At 39.2% G+C, this 25,462-nt stretch overlaps 1 protein-coding gene across 1 annotated transcript in view; it reads right to left on the bottom strand.

Annotated features, from left to right (window-relative positions):
- cpne7 (copine VII) overlaps nucleotides 1-23,124 on the bottom strand; it is a 51,649-nt gene extending 28,525 nt beyond the window's left edge. Inside the window, exons 1-5 of the mRNA XM_079605487.1 lie at nucleotides 23,023-23,124; nucleotides 20,506-21,052; nucleotides 9,532-9,714; nucleotides 7,466-7,540; nucleotides 3,484-3,558 (exon numbers count right to left, since the gene is read on the bottom strand). Of these exons, the coding sequence (XP_079461613.1) occupies nucleotides 3,484-3,558; nucleotides 7,466-7,540; nucleotides 9,532-9,714; nucleotides 20,506-20,784 (612 nt within the window). The 5' untranslated portion in view covers nucleotides 20,785-21,052; nucleotides 23,023-23,124. The remainder of the gene's footprint in view (nucleotides 1-3,483; nucleotides 3,559-7,465; nucleotides 7,541-9,531; nucleotides 9,715-20,505; nucleotides 21,053-23,022) is intronic.
- Between the last annotated feature and the right edge of the window lie 2,338 nt (nucleotides 23,125-25,462).

The raw sequence follows: 25,462 nt of genomic DNA, 5'->3' as shown, positions 1-25,462 counted from the left end.
AGCGCCAAATTAAGCATTAAAAATCACAGAGAAACTGCCATGCGAAGAGTCTTTGATAAATGTCACATAACCCGGAGCGACTTTTCGATTCAAGATGCATTAGCGACTTCTTCATAAAGAGAAATGGCATTCACATAAAGGCACAGACGTCTCTAGAATGAGTCACGTGCAGAAGCTGTCCAATATAGTTTGATTTGCCAATGTGTCCATTTTGTTTAAATCATATCAGTCTGTATTCAGAGAAAGCCGGCGTTATTTGAACAGACAGATCCTGTCCAAAGATAGCAGCACAGCTATTATTCTGTCTAGCCGTTTATTAGACTCCATCCATCCTCTCGCAATGATATCCGGGCCAGGACGGAGCCAACTCTGGATTTTGAGGATGAGTGTGAAGAAGAAACGCCGATCAGCTCATGTAATACAGCTAATATTAATGATGCAACACATTCAGAACTCCAATATTAATGACTGTAATTCCTAACATGTACGTGAAGTCCAGTGAGCAATAGTTAACAGACCTGAGGGTAAAAATGGGAAAAAGCGCACTGCAATTTAAACAGCAATTACAAGAGGGGGGGACAATAAAATCCCTGTCCCTGAAAAAGAGCATTAAACCGGTAAGCTGATGAATATGTCGGGGCTGATTGCAGAGATAGCTTGAAATGAAAGTGAGAATTCAATTTTATTGCCTTATGGAATTTGCCACCATTAGCCTTTCAGAATTAGCCTGGTTAATGTTCTGTTGGGCAGGCGGACACGCTCGTTGCTAGTACAGAAATAAATTAGTGATGTGACCGTGTAGCCTCTGCTTTCATGCATATGCAATGTGCAAATAATGTGGTTCCATATTCTAAACACGATTTACTGCGTCAGCATATGTGTTTTACCAAGAGAAACCCTACTTTAACAAACTCGAGATGACATGAGGGATTAGTTTAATGCATTTTTAAGTTTAAGAGATGGAGGATTATCTACAGCCATGGAATATGAGAGGGCCCAATATGATATGATATTATGGATACATTTGTATAGAGCTGTTTTCACACTGCATAGAAGCTGTGGATATATTGTGCGTTTAACCAGAGGCACAGAGATGGCATAAATGTATTTACACAGATTGACAATTGCAGGAAACAGTTGATCACGTGCATTGGTTGTTGTTGTTTTGTGTGCATATCAGTTGTGTAAAAAAAAAAGCTTCTTTAGCCAACTATGGTCACAAGTTATATTGTTACACACATACACCACCAGGCCAACAAAAAAAAGGTTGCGGTTTGGATTTAAATCTAGGCAAATGCTTAAGAGTCTATGATTGGATCATTATTGCAGTGATTATTATGTTTCTAGCATGTTTTATGTTTGGCAACAGTTCTTCTAACCCTATAATTGATGGAGTGTGTAGCTTTTTATTCATTCATAATGGCCATAATCCAGGAGGACAATAGCCCTGTTTACATGCACACTTTTTTGCTATTCTGATTGAGATCGTTCTGATTGACGGATTCCGGATGACTGTTTACATGGAATGTTATCTAAACTGACCTGGTGTTTACATGTGCTTTCAATCGGAATCATTTTGTGACATGCACACAGCTTGTCTGCCGCATCTGGAAGCTCATTATTTCCCGCGTTTTCAATCCTGTCAAGATGGTGCATCACTTAATCGTCGCGCTAGTTTTAGGCATTAGCCGTGTTTCCACTGTCGGGCCAGTGCGAGCCAGGGCTTTAAACTAATAGCCTCGGGCCAGTAGCACCAGACCCCAAATCTGCTGCGTTTCCACTGTCGGGCCAGAAGCTCCACAGCGCTTCACTAAAACACACCCGTAACACGTCTCTCTGGAACAACGTCACACTAACCCACCATTTCACCAACAAATGGTAGTTTTATCAGAAAGAAATCCCTGGAAACAGCATGATCTTAAAACAAACACGATAAAAGCGACCGTTTGCTGGCATTTTTGTTGTTTAATTGAATATTTAAAACCCAAGAAACCCAAGATGTTTCATTGATCATAATGAATTAATTTGTGTCAAAATTGCACAATAGTCACACAGAAAAGTGGTTTACCATCCATTTAAAAAAAGAAAGACATATTTACATCATATTTAGAAAGAATGATAATTTCTAAATATGCCACTAAAAATACGACCTGATGAGCTTTAGATCAATGCTACATGTAAACGGGGCTAATGTCAAGATTCATCAGGCTCAAATTGTGAAAGAATGGTTTTTGAGGGGCATGAAGAATCATTTTCACACGTGAATTGGCCCCTCTGAGTCCAGACCTTAAATTCATTGAAAGTTTTTGGGAAGTGCTGGAGGAGACTTTACAGAGTGCTTGTCAATATAAGATCTAGACCGAAAACGGATGCAGCTCTTGATGGAAATAACATCACAACATTTATTTCCATCAAGAGGTGCATCATTTTTTGGAATAGTGAAGAATTGTTAGAGTTTAGGGCTTTCCATTCAGATCAACCAATCATTTCCATCTGATTAAAAGGGAAGAGGAATGGTGTTCCAGCACCAGCAAATCCATCCAGGAACACGTCCTAGTTGGCAAAATTACAGTCCGCCAATGGTTTGCGTGGGTGCTTTGGCTTACTGTATAAGCGTCTCCAATCAGAATCACAGCCTGTGCTTTTTGTCATGAAACAGAAATGCTATTTGGCATCTGTCTCACTGTAAAAAGATGAATAGACGATATATTGATTTCACCACCTAATGTGGGGTTGAGGGGATGTGAAGCTTGAGTGAACAAGTCATAGATATCGATTTGCTGTTTCACTTCATTACTTGAGATGTATGAATTCATGAAAGCCAGATTTAAAAAGGGTTGAGGAATGAACATAAAAAAAGCTGTTTTAAAGATAACCGCTGAGCACGAATGTCGCCCCAGGCTAAGAGGAAGAGAACAGCAGCATACGAAAGAGGAAGAGGGAGGGAGGCAGAAACAAGAGGAAAGAGTAGGAGAAGCAGATGAGATGAGTGCTGAGAGTAGGACGAGGGCTGCAGAGGCGTTTGTGTAAGTGCAGACACCTGCAGGACTCCAGGGCACGGAGAGAGCGGCGCCGTGGGCCGAGCTGTGTGGGAGAGAGTCAGCCAGCCACCCTACGCTCCCTCCGGTAGCCCTCGCTATTCACAGAGCTTCCATTCTCATTAGGAAAACCTCAGCTGAATGAATAGGGTTTCAAACATTATGCCAAAGCCAAAAAGAGAGAGTGGGATTTTATGAAGCCATAATAGCCCTAATGGCTCTTAACAGGGCTGAAATGGACAATCCAAAACATGAAAAGTGAGTTGAAAGGTTCTTTGGCAGCTGCGGTTATTGGTTTCAAAAGGTGAAAAATCACTGCTTTACAAACAAGAATATCATTTACTGTCACTAGGTCTACTTTAATGAGTGTAGACTGGTGAGTTGTTTATCATTGACAACCTGTTTGATTGTTTTTTTATTGAAAAAGAAACACATCCCTCCTTACCTTGTCATCTAACTTCTTGGCACAGAAGGAAAGCTCCAAGTAACCATTGTTCCCAGAAATCTCTTCTGCGTGAATCTGGGGAAATAAGAAAGGGATTAGCTGAGACAAAGCCAACATACTGTTATTGTTTGTACTCTATATTTGGACACACATACTCTACATCCATATGTGCTTTTTAAACATTTTATTTTAGATCTATCTATCTATCTATCTATCTATCTATCTATCTATCTATCTATCTATCTATCTATCTATCTATCTATCTATCTATCTATCTATCTATCTATCTATCTATCTATCTATCTATCTATCTATCTATCTATCTCTATCTAGTCAAGTCAAGTCATCTTCATTTATATAGTGCTTTTAACAATGTAGATGGTTTCAAAGCGGCTTTACAGTGATAAACGGATAATTTACGGTAACAGAGATTGTTTTGGCTTTATAGCGGTTCTTGAATAAAGATATTTTCCAGCTAAAGTTAGTTTTGATTGATTCACTTCCATCGCAACGATCATTAGTTATTGAATTAGAGGCTGCCAAGACGACATCGTTCTCTCTACACAGACTTTAAACGCGAAACTGTGAGAAACGCTGATGGCACTCACGTGCGCATTAAGAATCAATTCTATAGTTATGCGCATTTGAATATATGTGCGCAGGTTTGTAATTCCCTACAAACCAAGCCTTAACAAACTACTTGCCTGGCCTTAAACATTTTATACAGAATTGTATCACTTCGGGGTATCTATCTAATCTTCATCTTATCTTCGTGAGTTATTAGATGTATAGATACCATCCTTCCACCCATCCATCCATCCATCCATCCATCCATCCATCCATCCATCCATCCATTCATCCATCCATTCATCCATCCATCCATCCATCCATCCATCCATCCATTCATCCATCCATTCATCCATCCATCCATCCATTCATTCATCTATCCATCTTATATTTGTGAGTTTTTAGATGTATAGATACCATCCATCCATCCATTCATCCATACACCGATCCATCCATCCATCCATCCATACACACACACACACACATCCATCCATCTTATCTTTGTGAGTTTTTAGATGTATAGACCATCTATACACCCATACCATCCATCCATACACCGATCCATTCATCTATCCATTCATCCACCCACCCATCCATCCATTTATCCATCCACCCATCCATCCATCCATACTCCTATCCATCCATCCTTCCATCCATCCATCCATCCATCTTATATTTGTGAGTTTTTAGATATATACCATCCATCCATACTCCTATCCATCCATCCATCCATACTCCTATCCATCCATCCATCCATCCATCCATACTCCTATCCATCCATCCCCCCATCCATCCATCCATCCACCCACCCATCCATCCATCCATACACTGATCCATCCATTCATTCATTCATCCATCCACATACACACCCATCCATCCATCTTATCTTTGTGAGTTTTTAAATGTATAGATACCATCCATCCACCCACCCATCCATCCATTCATCCATTCATCCATACACCAATCCATCCATCAATCCATACATCAATCCATCCATCAATCCATCCATCCATCCATCTTTATGAGTTTTTAGATGTATAGAAACCATTCATCCATCCATCCATCCAGCCGATCTGTCTGTCCTTCTGCCCAGCCGATCCATCCATCCATCCATCCATCCATCCACCCATACTCCTATCCATCCATCCATCCTTCCATCCATCCATCCATCCATCCATCCATCCATCCATACTCCTATCCATCCATCCTTCCATCCATCCATCTATCCATCCATCCATTCATCCATCCATCCATCCATCTTATATTTGTGAGTTTTTAGATATATACCATCCATCCGCACACCCACCCATCCATCCATCCATCCACACACTGATCCATTCATTCATCCATCCACACACCCATCCATCCATCTTATCTTTGTGAGTTTTTAGATGTATAGATAGTAGATACCATTCATCCGCCCACCTACCCATCCATCCATCCATCCATAAATCCATACACCGATCCATCCATCTATCTATCCATCCATACACCCATCCATCCATCTTTGTGAGTTTTTAGATGTATAGAAACCATTCATCCATCCATCCATCCATCCATCCAGCCGATCTGTCTGTCCTTCTGCCCAGCCGATCCATCCACCCATCCCAACAATAAATCCGTCTGTAAATTCAACCAACTGCCCTTCCCATCCATCTGCTCAGCCCATCTGATCCATTCATCCAATAATCTATCCGTCCATCTGTCCTTCCATCCATCCATCCGCCCATCCCATCTATCCTTCTTTCTGTCTGTCCTTTTGTCCAGCCCATCCGTCTGTTTGCCGCCCAGCCCAGATCTTTCTATCTATACATCTAAAAACTCACAAAGATAAGTACAGTATAAACTGAAGAGAAACTGTCGGCACTTGATCAAAAGTCTCGAGTGTAAATGTTCTTAACTTGCTTTTTTCTGGAAATGTTTTTAACGACTTAATTTAATGTGAACAGTACTGATCAAGGACGCCATTTCTTGAGTTGTCTTTGACTTCTATTAGTTAGTTTGATAAGAAAAGAGAGGGCGAAATGCTGAAACCATCCCATTTTGTCTCACCTCAGATCAAAATGTGATTTCGTCAGCATTAAAAGAAATCTACAACCCGGGTGTAATCCAATGAGGAGGTCCAGCAAAAAAGTCCTTTCTGTGATGTTTAAACATGAAAAGGCCATTAGTCTGCAGGGAAACTGCATTAAAACTGATGAGAAAGCAGAGAATCAACACCCTTGATAAGGATGTGGTATTACGTTTTGTCTTACGAATGAACCTTGTCTGCCTGCAATGGAAACATGCAAAAAAAGAAGAAGCTTGGGGCATCACTTTTTTAATGAGATTTGTTTTGCATGTGTGGCTTGTTTGAATTGAGTTGAACTAGCTGTGATATTGTTTTAGAAATACTATTTTCACATATTGAAATTGATATTCAACATTATTTTACACCATGTTAGAAGATATTGTAAGAATATCTATTTCCAGTACACATAACGTGTTATATGATATGAGCCCAACAAAAAGCAGAATTTAAATTGGAGGTCAAACCGCCCGCACTGCAACCCAAACTACACCGAGTCCTTACACAGGTTAGACCTTATTCCTGAAACCTGATGACTTTTTAATGCACCAGTGTTATAGAGATTCCCCATTATCTATCTCTCAGCCATCACACATACTAGCGGTTTCACTCAACTGTATCAAGAAATATTTTAAAGTGACATTTCATTCCAGAAGTAATAGGAAAAAAATCACTCATTTTGTAGTGTGCAGTCATCCTCTGAGTATAGTGATGAGCAACGTGGGCAGGATTTGGCATTTAGTTGGCACTTCAAAAAAAAAAAGGGTGGTCCTATAGACAGTGATGAACAACTCAATGCAAAACTGTTTTTTTTTTTTTTGTATAGGGGTGAGTGTAGGTGCCAACAACCCACCCATAGTTAAGCTCCGTTCACAGCAAGGATGATAATTATGAGTCCACACCACAATGATAACAATAATATATAGTTGCGATATCTTTCAGAGTGATTTTTTTCAGCTGATATACGATTATCACTTGCATTATCATGTGTTGGTGTGGACGCTAATACAGTTATCGTTATAGTTGTCATTGATGTGATCAAGCCTTTACAGACCTAATACTGAAAGAGAGACAGTGCTTGATGTTGTCTAATCGAACACATTAATTTAGACACCTCTGCCAAACAGTGGTTGGTCTGGCAAACAATATCTGCTCTGATTGTCTTGTGTCTCCAGTAAAGTAACTCAAATTGTGTTGTTGTTATTCTGTAAACAAAATTAAAATGCCTTTGCGGATGCTAAAATGAAGTAAAGCCAGATGAAACTTCTACCACGAGAGCTCTTTCAGTGAATGTGTAAAACAGCAGCAATAAAATATGAATTGTGTGTGTAGATTGTTTCAACTCACTGTGATAGTGGATTTTCCAGCATATTTTCCATATTTCAGCAACAGAGGTTTCACCATCTTTTTTTGGGCCACTATCTATGGAACAGATTAAAAGTTTTTTAAGACAAATCAAAATGGACAATTATTGTTTTTAATGGAATATTGTAGTATTTATTATAAATTATTTATCCATGCACATCAATATTTTTTTTTATTCATATGTTCCCTCATAATGTATAATCAAAATAACTTCCCCTCCCTCTTGCAGCGACATCTCTTCTCTGATGTCGTGTTTACTGACACGAGGGCGGGGCAACCTGTCACTCACATGAGGTCGACCAATAGCAAACCACAACCATCAAATCAATTCCCCATGGACAAAATCATGTGCCGCCCTACTTTTTTCTCTTGTTAGAGATGCCGTGTCACTCGGATTTACGTCACAATTAGAAAACTTCCATTTGATGACGACTTTAAGGAGATCGAATAGCTATAAAATAGTAGATTCTGTAGTGTAGAAAGGCACTGTACACTACATGGACAAAAGTATGTGGACAACTGAGCCCCAAAATGTGTCTGTTGAACATTTAATTTCAAATTCAAGGTAAATTATAATGAGTTGGTCCTCCTTTTGCTGCCATTACAGCTTTTACTCTGTAGAAGGCTTCCATCCGCTGTTGGAATATGGATGCAGGGATTTGCTCCCATTCAGACATGAACATCAGTGAGGATTACCTGAAATATCCAAACCACCAATTAATTAGGAGTCACCCATTAAATAACTCTTTTGGGGTTAAAAACTACAGTCAGGATTTACTGGATACGCTGTAAAAAAAAAAAAAAAAAAACGATGAAAATCAAGCGTAGCATCAGTTCTGCCAGGTCATGTTAGTCAAGCTCGCATCAGCTGACTCTCAGCTGATCCACATCTACCTATAGGAATACAACGCCTATCACGTATACATATACAAGCTCCTTCAGTATTATCAACAGCTATCGCGTTTCTCAGGAGCTAATTTACCCTCCTCCCTACCCAGCTCCTCCTCTCGTCCAGTCAGGGTTTGACATTCTGATTCCTCTTAAATCATAATAAATTCTCGAATTATGTTGTACTTTAAAATCTTGAAATAATGATATCGGCAAAACATTTATGTTGGTTCGGTTATGTTTACCCTAAAGGGGGTTAATGCTGCTCTCCCTGATCTTATCCATGATAGGCTGCATGGATGCGCAGGGAGTTCTTGCCCAGAACGGAACCATACCGCCAATGCAAACTGTATGCTAATTGTCAATCGTATTTGACGATAGCGGTCCTGACATAAAGGCATAAACAGTCTTTTTTGCAGTTGCCCATATTGCATATGCAGTTGGAGTTTCCCTTTCAAAAGCAAAAATATTTAATGGCCAAAAAAAAACATAATTTGCCAAGTTATTTTTAATTTGTGCTGCTCTTGGTAAATTACGTTATGGAAATTAGTTGGCAGCTTGTTCTTTAATTTGCAGATTGCCAGTAGATCACCTGCAGAACTTCCCAACTCCCAATGGCGCTTTTAACGGGATTGTGCTCTCACGTTAATTTGCCCTGTTTGGTAAATCTGGCCCTTAGTGTATTTTAGCAATATTAAAGGAACCGTATGTAAGATTGTGGCCAAAACTGGTACTGCAATCACTTTCAAATCACTGTAGAGCGGTGTATCCCCTCCCCCTCCCCCCTGACTCGAGGTTGCCAGATAGGCTGCAGGATCCAGCAGGAACGTCGGTTGCTACAAGGAGCTTCCAATGGCAAGACTAGAGCAGAGTTGGCATCCCGGATGCCGAAACACTACTGACTTCGTGATTGGTAGATAGGTGGAGGGTGGCGCATCAGGCCAAAACACAACATGACAACATCAACATCAGTTGAGGGCTGCAACTTCACTTTTAAATGACAATATCCTGGCCGGACTACTGTTGTCAGTGATATAAGTATTTGAAATGAACATGATTTCTTAATGTCTACTCACATATCAGGGCCATTTTATGATTAATTGCAATACATTTCTTACATACGGTTCTTTTAATAAGATGAACAGGAAAAGTGACATCACCTGTCCAAGCGTGCATTCCACGCCACCCAGGAAGTCGTCGTCGCGCGTTCCAATACTGTGTGTTCCGTGGATGTCGTAAACTTCAAAGCGCAGTTTCTGGACTTCCTCAAAGTAGTAGTCCAGCATTAAGACTTTAGCAAAGACCGGATTCAGGTTACTCTTGATCACCTCAGTACGGTCCAGCTGAAAGACAGAACAACAGATCAGTCAACAGTAGCGGAAACCTGTCCCACTGGAAGCATCTGGCTTCTCCACATTATCAAGAGTCAGATCACAGGCTGTGTCCCTGGATGAAGTCAAAGAAGCGACGGCAGCGGGGATGAAGGCCTCATGAGTCTGATTGTTGAGAGCTTCCACACATGCAGCTGTGATGATCATGGCCTTGCTCTCGCACAAAACGCATTTGTTCTCGTTTCTCATTCATCAGCTGTCTCTCTCCTCACCTCCCCCTGCTTTGCTATTGTTCTCTGGTGCACGTCAAAAACAAACAGAGCAAATACAATCATTTCTGAATTAAAACCTCACTGAGGCAATTAGCTGTAGGAGTTAATGCATCATCCTCCGAGACATTAAGGACATTAGGGAAATGTTATGTTTAGAGATGAAATCAGAAAATAACAGAATAGGCATTGAACGAGACGAGCATTTGGGCTTTACTTTCCAATATACCAACGAACAAAGAATAGAATATAGAAGTTCTACTCAATGGAAATTTGGGTTTCACTTTATTTCAATGGTCCCTTGGCTTTAACACATTCTGTTGACTATAAGTAACGTTGCACCTACATGTCTACTAACTCTCATTAGAGTGTTAGTAAAGCATTGGTAGACTGGTAGGGTTAGGGTTAGATTAAGTTGACATGTACAGTAGTTGCAAAGATACTTATAGTCACTGTTGGGAAATCATCAAAATAAAGAGTTATTATTAAGCAAACAGTCTACCAATACTCTACTGAGAGTTAGTTGACATTTAGTTGCAAAGTTATAGTCAAGTTCAAATAAACAATCCACCAAATCACTGGAGACCCTGCATAGAAGTGCTGATGCTTATCACTGTTTTTGACACATTTTTTATGGTTTTACTAATCCCATTTAGTGTAAATGTATCCCAAAATAAGTCACTGTTTTTGAGCCAGAAAACAATTGCTCTGTTTGCAAAAAAGGAAGCCAAGGGATTTTGCCTCCTTAGACAGCGTCAAAGTAGTTTCTATTTGTGTTAGTAGCTTAGTGCAGCTGACTACTTTTTAAAAAAGGAAGGTCTGTTTATGAATCTGTGGGAAATTATACAGTTTTAAAGTAGCATCCAAACACTGCTAGACCAACTGTCATTCTCTGGTGTATTTCTTATAAAGGTCATTTGTTACTGTCACACAAATGTGGAAAATAACCATTTCAAATCAGCATGTGAGGTAATCAATCACACTCCCAGTAAATCAGATTAACAGCGTCAAACCTCTAATGTGTCTGTATAGCATGTATCAAGCAGGGAATGACCCCTCCTCCACCAGCCCATGTTTGACAGAGTCTTTCTCAGCGATTACATACAGCCTCACATATAAAATATTCAGCCCTTCAATCTACTATGCATGTGCCCTTGGACTGAGGCGCACGTACTTTCACACAGCGCAAGTGGTAGTTAATCAAACTAAAGGAGCTGGTATGGGACGAATCTTTAAAAAAAAAACATTATGTCCAGGTCATAATTCATCCAAAATCAAAAGAAGGAAATAAGACATTGTATTCAGCATAAAGAAATGGACCATTAATATTTTATTCATTGCGATATTGTTTTCATGAGAATTAAGTGCATTTCCCCATCAAATTCTCATACTATAATGAGATACTGTAGTATTTGTACAGAAAAGTAGTTTCACATACTGTCTTTAATTTGTCACAATGCAAAAAAAAATCTAATGGTCTACATTCATTTCAATGTTTTGTTTTTTTAATAGAGTTTCTTTATAGAAAATATACTTTTCCAATAGACCTGGACATGTTTTAGAGAGATTTGCATAGAGACTATGTCAATATAATTGATAGCACTGGACTGTTTAGACTTAAAATAGATGACTTCCTCCTGAGAGGTCAAAAAAGTGATGTTCTGATATTGTGCTAATGTTACTTTTGAGGAGGATCCTGAATGTAGAGCATGACATTGAGAAACCATTACTTCCAATAACCTCTCGACTAGATTAGTGCAATACTGTGCTGGCCAAATGGTTTCTGAATCCCTATATAGGCTACAGCTAGTTCATACCGCTCTGCTATCGCTCCGAACACCCAACTGCCTCCCGCGGCTCCTCCAATCACAGGAAAGCAGACCTCTTATCAAGTCCAAGTACATCTGCTGCTGGAAAACCATTTCGCTACAGAACTCCCTATAGTTATGGAACGACCACCGGCAACATGCAGAAATCAGACACATTCCCTATACTGGAAACTCTGGCTGGGTCAACTCACATACACAGCCAAAACTTGATCGCGCGTCTATGCCACGTGGAGTCTGAAATAAAATTATGATATTGCTAACCTTCCAATTAACTTGTTTTCTCAAGTTATGAGGTGAGGCGAGGGGACAGGCTGCGTACCTTTGAGTGGATTTCTCATTAGAGCTTTTATCACCACTGTTTGCTCACTGTGAGTTTAGACTTATCGCCATATTAAGATTGTTAAAAGCTTTGAATAAACACATAGGTGCCAAACTTCTGTTTAGCTCAGCGGAACAAATCTTCAAATACAGCGAGTTAAGAAACCAAGAAGATCTTATTGTCAACATGAAGAACATCATAGTGAGTTATACAGCTGTAAAGGGGCTGTTAAATGAGCCGGTGTTTGTCTCTTTACCCCTTACGGTGGCTGCTTTATGATGTTTGAGCCGTTTAAGAGAAGCGGTGACAGAAAGGAAGTGATGTATAGCCTAAGAGGGTTGTAGAGAGATTACACAGCAGGTTCTGGAGGGTCTCAGTGCAACAGAATATTATGTTAAATTTACACATACTATGCAACGTTCACCTTGAGAGAGAGTAAGTGAAAGAGAGAGCAAAGAGAGATACGAGTAGGCTTAGCTCCCACTCAATTTTAGCTCTTGATTTGCATGACAATGGCACTTCCCATTGATAGGTGCTGCATGACCAGATAGTGGAACACCTAATGGCTCAAGAGCACCAGAGAAGCACTCAGTACAACACCGAGGCAAAAATCCACATGGTCAGGTTACGAATAGTTACAATATAGCTGCATACGAATATGCCAACCCAGGCTCATTGGAAAAATTGCAATATTCCTACATGATGATATTACGTTGCTTCTTGCACGTTTCATGACACTTTCGATGAGAAATGTCTAGAGAGTGTCACTAAAAGCATGTTTGAGTTAGAACATAGTGTCTGTTTCGAACTGCTCCGAGACACGAAGGTTGAGATCCAAATGCAGCTTTAATTAAGGGGCAATCCAATAAACAGGCAATAGGTCAAAACACAGGTAGGCAGTCCAAACAAACAAACAAACAAACAAACAAACAAACAAACAAACAGGCAGGGGTCAGAGGCAAAAGAGTAATCCACGGAACAGGCAAGAAATCCAAAAACCAAGAGACATGAAACCAGGGAAAACGCTCGTAAATGCAGTGCAACAACATACAGAACTTTGCAGTGAGTGAATGAGTGACCATGGTTTAAATAGGTTGAGACTAAAGGCACACTGAGTCCGAAATTTTCGTATGCGTTTTTTTCGTATTCGTGATTCGGTGGCTCTGAATTGTCAAAGCACCATTCAAACACCATTCAAACTGCTTGTTACGGATGCGAAAAATGCAGAAAATCGAACCCGTTTCGATTTTTTTTATGACGGATGAAAGTTTCGGAGGCATGTGCAAGCGTGATTGACATAACGTGAGGTCGTATTTATTTTTTAACGTGCGAAAATTTCGGATGCGAATTTCGGACTCAGTGTTGCAATGGCCTTAACAGGGTAATGAGACACAGGTGAATGCAATCAGTGATGATAAGTCCGGGCAGTGAGTTATGGGAAATGTAGTTTGTAAGGGAGTGATAATAGTCTGATGTGGAGTGCCCTCTGGTGGCTCTCAAGGGCACTCCAGCTGGTGACCGTTACAGTGTCGGCCCAGATCCGGGCCACATCTGGTAGGCTACAGGTGGATTCCACGCGTACCAGATGTGGGCTGGATCTGGCGCCGTCGCTATGCTTATAATTGCATTTCGAAAGTCCTATGTCCAGTGAGTGGCGCTAAAAGGTTCACGCTCATTCATTTGAAAATAATCTACCACACACACTTAACCGAACCGATAGTGTTAAAAGCAAACGTGAGATCAAAATGCATTTGTTCAAGCGACCATACCGTTTTAGCTAGCTTCTGCGAGTCTTCGAGCTCTTGACGCGTGTTTCACGGGACTAGTGCCCATGCGCTCCACATCACAAATGCAGCGCTGTAACACATGGATGGCGACACTATGTTGCTGTCTGGTAAACCGCGTAAAAATCATTATTAATAGACAATTTGCCACTGTAATCATCATTTTTGTAAAAAAAGGAAAACAAGATGTTTGCGTCTTACTTTCTCTATTGTTCATTTCAGCTGGAAACTGCAGTGAATTGTATGTATAGCTTTGCATTTTTTGTATGCATACACTAGCGTATGCATGCAGTGCAGAGAGTACACTTGGTGGCAACACTGCCCCTGGGCCGTTTCACAGTCACAATAAAAGAGCACAAAGACTTGTAGAAGCAAGCTAAAATGGCATGGTTGCTTAAGCAAATGCATTTTATATCAAGTTTTCTTTTGTTAACACTATCGGTTAGGTTTAGGGAAACATTTAGTGTGGGTGGTACATTATTTTCAAACGCAATAGAGCCTTTTAGAGCCACTCACTGGACATTTAGTTTCCAAACTGCAGTGATACGCACAACAACTAGTGTGATAAAACGTTGCCAGATTCACATTCATTTGTTTCGGATAAAACTGAACCCGCTTTTAGGGACACTCACTGGACATTTCACTTTGAAAGTCTAGAGAAATGCGCAAGATGCAACATAGTATTTTGCAGAAATGTTGCCACATGTTTTTCCAGTAAGCCTGGGTTTACCAGCTTAGTTTGCTTGAAAACAGAATGACTGCTGGTCCACCAGCACTACCAGCTCTAACCAGAATAAACCAGCCTTGACCAACATGGAATTCCTGCTGGATAATGCCGGATTCTTCAGCAGGGTACCAAGCAAACACCCAGAATACCTTAGCAGACATAGAAATATATACATAGGTGCCTCATTAATGGCTGTTTCTACGCTGTAAAACAATTATATTTTGATTGATTGATTGATTATTTTTATTTCATTCATGGATATTTCCAACAAAACTTACATCATCATACTCATATATATAATTTATAAATCCATGATGAAAAGGAGGCAGGATGAAGAATATCTTATATTTCCTGCCCCCTAAGATAACTTATTAATATGATTAATAAGTTATCTTAACATATGTTTTTGCATTGCTTCAACTCATCAAAATAAGTTAAGCAATTTTCTACTTTTTTTTTAAAGTTATACAAGATTCAAAACATTTTAAGTCAGTTTAATGTATTTTAAGTAGAAATTACTTGATCATCCAAGTTGATTTTACTTAAAAATGGAAAAATTGAAAAACTTATTTTGGGCCGCTATATAAATATTAACACTTATTCTTGTATTATATCGTACAAGGTACGTAAAACACTTACATAGATGTCATTCTAAACTCCGATTTTAACCCCGGGTTATGAAACCCTGCTTCTGAGCAGAACTTGTAGAGTGTGAAATGATGTGGTGTTGGAATGTTACAGCTAAACGCTTAGCAACAGACAATCACAAACTCAAATTCGCGTGCTTTGGAAAGTCTCGGAAACACTGCGCATTGTATATAAACAGTAAATTCAGCGTTTGAGAGCAAAACTGTCAAAGGCTGACAAAAAACTATTTGAGTGAAAAAGACAGTTTCATTCTTTCCTTTATAGTCCGAAATGTCTATTCAGTATAACTCGATAGTACAGTCGGCAATATGAGGATCCACAATGCTAGGGCTTTTATGTAAACAGGTCGAGTGCTGCGATCCAGATAAGAATGTTAACCTATGGGTTTAGGAACGACCAGTGTGAAACGTCATCTTATGAATACCCAGGATTAATTGTTAACGATTAATTATGAGCAGTGTGAAACGTGAAGTAAGATTATCCAGGATTCCCTTTACCCAGGGTTTAGAATGACCCAGGGTTAAGTTTCTCAAGTGTGAAAAGCCCTATTGATTTTAACAGTGAGTGCTAACAGCATCAGAAATGCTGTCTGTTCCAAGATGGCGGACGCATCGTAGTGTCTGGATTGGTCGAATGTGGCATCTACGTACACATGTCCATGCTAGCAGCTGCCTAGAATACACAGTCAGTTACATAGCAACACTCTAGCAACAGCTTAGAATGTCTTCGCAACCACACAGAGTTTTGCATCGGAATTTTCAGGCAGAATATCTGAAAATCCATTTTTGTTATACACTGGAGAATTACTTGACTCAATTTTGAACTCAAGTTTTTCTGCGGTGCAGTGCATAAACACATACTGAATTTATATTTTGTGCCCTAAGTAATGTTTTTAAAACAGTGTATTTTTAAACCCAGTTTCAACATCAGTCTTTAAGGGACTGCATTCGGAAGATAACAAAAACTGATCGCAGTCAGAGATTCGGTAAGCTTTTTTACAAACCACTTGACATCTCAACAAAACTGCCTAATGTGTTCATCGAGCTATGATTTAAATGGATACGTTTAGCAAAACAGGACAATGGTGAACATATCTGTTGCTTCGATCGTTCAATTGTACAGCAGCAACAATTGTGATGTTGTGACAATTCATACACTCATTGCTTGCATGAGAACATTAAAGCCTAATGTTTTACTTATCATATTCTGGGCATTCTGATAATATGATCATGGATCAATGTAACGTGTTCCACTTATTTAAGGAGTCGTGGGATCTACTGGGAATAACATGGGAATATGCATAGGATAGGATTGAGAATGTGGAATATGTGAAGCTGGGTCTCCTGTAAGCAAAATGAGACTATATTGACACATCCTAGACATGCATGCCAAGATCCCTGAAATCGGCTGGCAGACATTCAAGACAGAAAATGTAGACTAATGACGATGGCAGGAAAACAGCATTGCATATATGTTTTGCGCTGACTTTGGCAAAACGCCTGTGTCTAATATTAGGGTTTTCTGCTCCATGTGAAAAGCAATCTGGAATGTGTAAAAGCTAATGTCAGGGAAAAGATCAAAGTCATTAATTACATAAATACTGCCGCTCTTTGACTGAAGTGTAAAACCATGCAAATGATATTCACAGTGAGTCTATATTTTCTCAATGCGTAGAATATTGATGTCAGTGACACCTCTAAGACTTGTATTGAGACATTAGACAAGGAAGGTTGTCAAATATGGATCTTCTATGGTCACAGAAGATTACATTCTCCAAAACCAAAGCTCAATATTTCACATTTATTAATTTTTCACAGATATTTTACACAGCACACTTTCATCACTGTTCATTAAAAGGGATAGTTCCCCCAAAATTAAAATTCCTAATTGCTCACTTTCTCACGTTTTATTTAGATAATCCATCATTTAGACATTTTACTATCTATAAATAACTTTGCAATATGACAAATAACTCTCATTAATTTGCAACTAACATGTGAACAAACTCTCATTAGAGTGTTAGCAGACTTCGAGCTAGTAGAATAAGTTGACGTACTTGCAAAGGAGCATCAAGATAAAGTGTTAGCAGATATTAAGAAGACTCTAATATATAATACTCTAATGACTGCTAGTTGATGTACATGCAAAGTTACTTCTAGCTAGTAGAATGTCTATTGTCTGTAGTCAATTGACCCTTCGCAGGGAGCTTGATTGACAGGTGATCTGGCCAATCATACTTCGCCATCCGCCATTTTGTCCGACAAAGCAGTCAGGAGAGTTAGTAAATTAACATGGGAGGATTTGAACTTGAAAAACGGAGTGTACTGACGCCTTTCCGCTGTTAAAACAACATTCCTTCTGATGTTCATTCATGTTTATTTGATGCTATAAATGAACTGGAAGGAAGAGATGATCAGCTTTAACTGATGCTCTACAGCGATCTGTCAGGCACAATTAAAGAGCCACAAAACGGTATTTATTGTTTAAATTTCTTTAAAAAATTACCAAATTTGAAAGGTGAGACTTTGTTTAATATCAAAAGTAACCCAAAAGTAACCTGGTCTGTCCTGTCTGTCAGTGTGTTGTCAGTGTCCTCTCTGCTCCACAATGTATTTTTCACTGCGTGAGAACATGGTGTGGCTTTAGAGTGGCGTAGCTTGTCGGACATAGCAACAGTAACTAAAGGGGGCGGGTCTTTGCGAACGGTCAATTGTGGCTACTGTCCACTGTTTCGAACCCCACTGACTTTGACTGCATGAGGAAAAAAACAGCTAAAATAAAGATATTTTATGTGTTCGACAGAACAAAGAAAGTCATACAGGTTTGGAACAACATGACAGTGAATAAAAGATGACAGTGTTTTCATTTTTTAGGTGAACTATCCCTTTAAGAGGCTGTTCATCCAGTGACTCACCAGCACTATCATCAACCACTACAAACACTTCACAACGAAAGCTAATAACGCATCTAAAACTATCACAACTTGCTGCAGTCAGACTTGATCATTGGCACAGTAGATCATGCATTTATTGATATGATTGTCTCATCCACACTGACGAAAATTCATTTTTCCCCACTTGCAACACGGCTCATCTTTGTGTATTTTCAAGATATTTAACTCATGTTGATTGTCAAAAACATCTTGGAAAACGAAGCCAGTGATGATTCATACAATGTCCACAACAACATCTCAATGGCTTTTTCGTTTTAATGTTCCTGTATTATGTCTCCCTGCTCTTTTGAAATGCAAGCTGAAGCAGGACGGCATCTCTCACTTTGTTTCCCTGTGATGTTGAACGTGACACAGTTGTTGGAATAATGGGGCCAGGATTAAGATTTCATCCTTCAGCCTGACACATTGCTGTAGACAGTTTCGCAGCTTTGCCGAGCTGTCTTCAGAACCACTGCTGTGGCTCCAGATAATTTTTTTTCCTCACAGTGACTGCTTTGATATGGAAAAAAAAACCACCAGAGTGGTCTCTCTCCTTGCTTCAAGCGCCCTTTCCTGCTGTGCGACAATTCCCTGCCTAGATTCATTCCAAAAAGTGCCCACTCCCCCCACTCGCACGCACTTTGCACAGCCCAGTCAACCTTCACAATCAAGCCCTACTATCAGGATGTCAACTGAAGGCATTGTGCGAAATTATACCCATCCAACACGTCTTAACCCAAAGCCTTCAAATGTAACACTCAGGCCTGTTTTAAATTTGAATCATTAAAGAGAAGAAAGAGTCAATGGCTACACACTACAAGTGTACAATTTAAAAAATACAATACAGATGTATTTACTTACATACTATCATGCTTATATTTGGGAAAACAGCCCTCTTGCCTCATGTGATATTGCTATGATATAAATATAAGACAATAACTTATGCAGTGGCATTTTTATTTTCCCACTATATTTTGAGTTTTGTGGCATTTTTATTCATTGTGGTGGCCTTATTGCACCATTCATTTCAAACCCTACTGGCCAGGCCAATTAATCGGTCAATACTGGTCATTTGCAAAGTATCGACCTTGTCAATAAATAGCACTCATCGCCCGTTTTCCAATATTTTTGTGAAGTGTGAGTGTTTTCTTTAAAACAAATTGGATTCAAATTCAGCAATTTTGTGTACATGTTATTTCCTATCATTAAAGGGTTGGTTTAACCAAAAAAATTTTTTATTTCTGTTCTTGTTCCAAACATGACTTTCTTTTATACAATTTCTAAAATGATTTCATTTGTGAATACTGCCATTTATGTTTGCCTTTGTATCGTGTTTCCACTTTGTCCATGCATTTAAGGCCTGATTGGTCAGTAACTGATAAGTGAGGGCAAAAGGATGTTACCAAAAGGGTCGCTGTGATTTTGCCAAGTCAGACATGTTCCTGGATCAACACATTTTGATAATCCGGAAACAACATTCTTGTCTAAAAAAATAAACCTAACCCTACCCATAACTTATCCCTAAAGTCTGAGGGAAATGAGAGTTGCCCATTGAGTTACCATTGCTGTAAGCCTAAATTCTGTAAACCTATTCTGATTGGTTGATTAGAATGTTGCTCCAGGATCAACAAGGATGTTCCTCCAGGAACATGTTTTACTCGGTGGAAAAAAACACTACTACGACTGCGTGAATGTGATTTCACCAAGTACAACATGTCCTTGGATCAACATTTGTTGATCCTGGAACAACATTACAATCAACCAATCAAGATTTGAGGGACAAGTTTACAGTTTTGTCAAGTTTAGGCTTATAATCAGGGTTAGGTGCTTCTACATCAGTGTTATTCACCTATCATTTACCCCTGATTTTAGGGTTAGGGTTAGGTTTAGGGGTATTATGGATAGGGTTAGGACTAAATGTTCAAATGGGAATGTTGATCCACGATCAACAAAATATATTGACAGTAAAATCACAGTAACCACTGACACTGACAGCCTCAGTCACCATTCATTTTCATTGCATCTTTTTCCCCCCTTTCGTGTATTTTTGTTTTACAGAAGAAAGAAAGTCATACAGGTTTGGAATTACATGAGGGTAAATGATACAATTTTAATTTTGGGTGAATCTGCTCTCTAGATATTAGCCCACGGCCATTAAAAAAAAAAAAAAAACTTTGGTTGACCAGTATTTATAACTGAAATGCATTATAACAAAACCAATATTGTAAAATAAAATATTCCAATAGTGCAAATACCTAATCAAGCCCCAATGAAGAGAAAAAAAGGAAAACTCACTTCAGTCCATTGACCTTGGTTCTGTACCATGAGCATGACGCAGGGGTCAGACTTATTGAGCGTGTCCCGGTCCAACAGGGACTTGCAGCAAACGCGCAGCTCCACCTTGGAAACACAAGCAACAGGACCTCCTATGCCTGCCACTGGGGACGTGGCTTCCTGCGAGTCACTCATCCTGACAGAAAGTTGAGTGCGGAGGGTCAGCGGTGGATGGGAGATGGCACTGTCAATCGGGCGATCTTTAAAAGCCTCAGTTTGATTGAAGCAGGACTCTCCCATTCAGGGAGTCTACCTTTTAATGTGACCTTGTTTCTTCGTAAAGCAAAAGATGTGAAATGTCTCAAAAAAGTATCTGTCAGTTCGACTTAAAGCTCTTTACGGAGAGACATCTCTATATCTGATTCGCTTTAGAGGAGAATGGGCTGCTGGGAATGGTTCGGATATAAAGGGATCAAATGGGGCGTTGTAAATCAGAGATGTCCATTAGTATTACAACAGGAAAATCCCAGATGAGACCTTCAGTTAACAGCCTCTTCACAACAGACTCCTGAGCAAGAAATACGCATGTGAGGAAAAGAAGTGTCAGGATGTACATTCTAATGATTTACTTTTAACATCCAGTGAATGGACAAAAGCACTGAAACCACAATATCGACTTACATTGAATATAGGGAATACAAGGTAAATAAGTGAAAATCTAAATTGAGAACTGTAAGCGAAGTGAAAGAGCAACCCCTGACCCGACGCATGATGTATTGAGGAACGCAAAAAAGGGCGGATAGAGCAAAACCAAACACCACTCACAAATTAGAAGGATTATGATATAAAGAGGAGCTTGAGTTTGTTGCCTAGCTCTATTTGTTTAAGCCACGAGAGGCGTCATCGCGTCCTACATCGCGTCAGTGGTCACTCTTTTGGCGTAAGTCGACTTGCGTAGACCGCCTGCCAGACGCTAGTTATTTTAGGTTTTAAAGTTTTAAATGTGGTATTTTTCTTACACAAATGCATTGTTTCGCTTCAGAACGCATTTTCTAACCCCCCGGAGCCGTGTGAAGTACATTTATGATGAATGGGTGCACTTTTTTGGGCTTCAAAATTTGGTCCCTAACCCTAACATCTTAGTTGATCCTCGAACATCTCAATCAACCAATTAGATTTGATTGATAGGTTTACAGTTTATGTCAAGTTTAGGCTTTCAGTCAGGGTTAGGTGCTTTTATATCAGTGTTATTCACCTCATTTCCCCCTGATTTAGGGTTAAGTTATGGATAGGGTTTGGTTCGGGGGTATAGGGAATACCATTTCCATACAGTAGGCTACATATGAAGGGACACAGAATGTGTTTTTGCATTCCTCTGCGCTGCTTTTCTATTGTTTTTTCGTAAACATGAGCCAGATTCTTTTGCATCTTGCGCATGACGTGGCGTTCTAAACGCGACGCTCAAGTTAAAAAAAAAAACCCGCGTCTCGAGACCATGCGTTTTTTTTTTTTAATTCTACTGGCGATTTGTGCCATAACGCGTTACGTGTGGATGGCTTCCAGACCAGGCGAATGCGATTTCTCCATGCCAGTATCTTTTAAGGCGCTCTGACTAACTTGTCATGTAAGTTTGAAATAAACCTCAGGAAGACTATGCAATTTTAAGACCCCCTCCAACCTTTTGTTTTGACTTTCTTTACGGTGTTCAAGCCAATCCCCGCACCCTATAATACCCTGCGGTCATATTTCGTCATCACAATATCATTAATGGTGTGTTTTAAGCATTATAGCTACTCAACATTTAAATGATCAAATAAACAAAAGAGACTAGGTAAATATATATGGCAAAAGCGCTCCAGTAGCCTAGCGTGCGCGTGGTTCAGCACCATGGATCATGGACAGCTCCTCTCACTTCTATATCACTTCACTACAAGAAGCAATCGAGTCCTTTCAGCACGGTTAGTGATCTTTCTTGCGTTATACGAGACAATACACTGCTTGTGCCTGAAACATTATTTGATTTGAGGAAAACGACATATGAAACGAGATGATCTTCATGTAGGCTAACTGTCTCTTGTAGGCTACTGTATATTTTAGCATGCAACAAGAAAACCAAACTTGTCCCGTTTAACGCGCATAATCCAGTTTAAATGATGTGATTAAATTGGAGTAGCCTACTATGAAGTGAGTGTTATTAGATTACACTTTAGTCCAACTTCTCTCGCGCGCGCGTTGGCAACGCAACGTTCCACAATCCACTTTATCCTTTATTATTTGTCAAACTCGCATGAACGTATGTGTCGATTCATTTATGCAGTTTATTACCTATTTATTTTACTGCCTCCCTTATCTTTCCGCAAAAATTGCAATCACTAGCAAGTTAATTCTCACATAGTAAACACCGTTTACAAACAGATCGTTTGTCCCTACTCATCATTGACATCGCATGCAAAAACAAACTAATACACAATACATAATACAATATAATAATAATAATAAAAATACACATGACTATAAATAAGAGAGCTGTGCTCTTACCTGCTGTTGCTGCTGCTTCTCTCAGTGTGTATGTGTGTGTGTGTGTGAGACACATGCCCACCGCGCGCTAGTTCATGTTACGTTGAAGAGCCACATTGGAGTGAATTAAACAGCTTCTTTACCCGACACCCTCAGCAGGAGAAATGACGTCCGTTTTGACAAGAATCGACTTACCAAGCTTGAATGAATGTGCAGAAATCATGTGGGTTATGCCATTTGGTGAATTAAAAAAAAAAAATAATAATTTAAACACATTTCTATAAAATTCTCAGTCACACTTTATATTAGGTGCCATTAACTACTATTTACTTGCATACAAAAAAAATTGTTAGTTACAATGTATACTTGGCCTATTGTGCTCATGTTGTATTGCAAAACACTTGTGCTGCTATTGTGGTGTACGGGTAAGGTTAGGGACAGGTTTGGTAGTATGGGTAGGTTTAAGGCTGGGTTAAGGTGTAGGGGAAGGGTCAACAATGTACTTATTAGGCAACCGCTGTTATTACATGTAGGTATTTTTTAGGCCAACAATGTAAAAACATGCCGTCTTTATGTGCATTGTATCAAATGATTAATTTAAATATTAGTACACAGTAGTTAAAGACACTTTTAATACATTTCATGTGCCACTTTTGAGTTAAATTTCTGTTTATAAAATTAGGGATATCTAATGAAAACCCCTGATGCAAGGTTGGTGGTAATAGAGTTGACACTGCTATAAACAAAACTATACTAACAATACCACACAAAATCATGGAATCTTGACATTTAAGATACTTCCTTACTCAAATACAGAGGAAAATTTTCCTTCTAGTTTCATGCACTTCCTGCAAGGAATGATTATGTCATTTTGACAGAATTTTAAATCTTTTGACTTTTTTTTTAATTCTGTATATGTTTTTAATCAAAATGTTTGTATTACCTATATTGCTATGCAGGATACATTAAAAACACAGGGCTGAGGACAGGCCAGAAAGGCATACATGAAACAAGGGAATGCAGTTATACCTTTGTCATTATTGTCATTATTTACACGTGTTACTGAAAAACACAACGGCTCCCATTTTGTGTGGAATGGCTTAACGTCATGTGTTATCAGGATCTCATGTCAGTGTGTGGTGTATCAGCCTGGCCACATGAGCAAGATGTTGAAGCCTCAAGAGTTATTGAAATGCTTTTATGCTGTTAGCTGATGCATTCTTTTTTCTTTTTTTATAGCATAATGGCACAGCGGCATAATGGCAAAAGTGGTGAAAATAGCATTGTTAGACAATTCTTACATAATATTATTATATTAGATACCGTACAATCTGACTAGGATTCTTTTGTGTGGGATTTTCAAAAAGCACTAAGGTCCAAATCAGAAGAGTGCCAAATAGACAAGATTTTGAGATATTAGAAATGATATTCTCATTCAATTGGAGGGAGTTTCCTGTCATTTGTTTATTGAGCAGCACGGATGCATGTTGATGTCAGATAAGCTAAGACAGGATATAACATAACTTGCATCAATTAAGTTGCAGTCTAATAGTAGAGCAATTGACATCGTATATTAGCCTTAATTAAACATCCATGGAACCTTTCCAATGCACAAAAGATTTGGATATATTATAGTGGTCTTTAAGTATTTTAGATTCATTTTCAAAAGTTTTCACACTAAGAAAAACGTTTTTTTTTTTTAAAGAAGAAAAAGTATCTATTTGCACTTAGCGTAAATAAAATCTATCGCTGTTTGCACTTAGCGTAAATAAAATCTATCGCTGTTTGCACTTAGTGTAAATAGCCACTGACATAAAAAAAAATGTTTTTGAACATTTAAGCATGGGAACCTATTCTATTAGATTCCAAAAACAAAATTAAGACTTATGCCGGGCGTACACCAAAGGATTTTCACAGTGACTAAAGACCGGCAGTCTTTAGGATTCTTACTGGAGTCTCGGCGCGCTCCCGTCGTCTCGATCGTTAAATGTGAGGGGATAATCTGCAGTCGGCGAACCCGATTTATGCCAGTCTTTCTCTAGTCTTTCATATCAAACATGTTTGATATTATCGCAAGTCCTAGCGTAGTCATAGTGACGTAAAACAATCAACAACCAATAAATTTGTTCTCAGAAAACCGGAAACAGGAAGCCATCAGTCACAACAAAGAAACATGTCGACGGACGTGGAAACACAACGAGCGCCAAGTAGGCGAAAATGGACCGTGGATAAAGAGGAGCGCCTTGTCGAGCTGTGGGCAGAGCAGCCGTGTCTTTTTGATGTAAACTGCCATTTATACCACGACAGAGTGGAAAAAGAAAAGAAGTGGACCGATATTGCCGAAGCCATCGACATGCCTGCATTTAAAATTATACCCTTTCAAGACATTTAGTTCAAACTATTGTTAGATTCATAACCCCCATATACAGTCATGTGAAAAAGTTAGGTCATCGCATTAAAT

Source organism: Phoxinus phoxinus (genome assembly GCF_949152265.1).
Source record: "Phoxinus phoxinus genome assembly, chromosome: 2".
In the NCBI taxonomy this organism is placed as follows: domain Eukaryota; kingdom Metazoa; phylum Chordata; class Actinopteri; order Cypriniformes; family Leuciscidae; genus Phoxinus; species Phoxinus phoxinus.
This window is presented reverse-complemented; position numbering and strand designations above follow the sequence as displayed.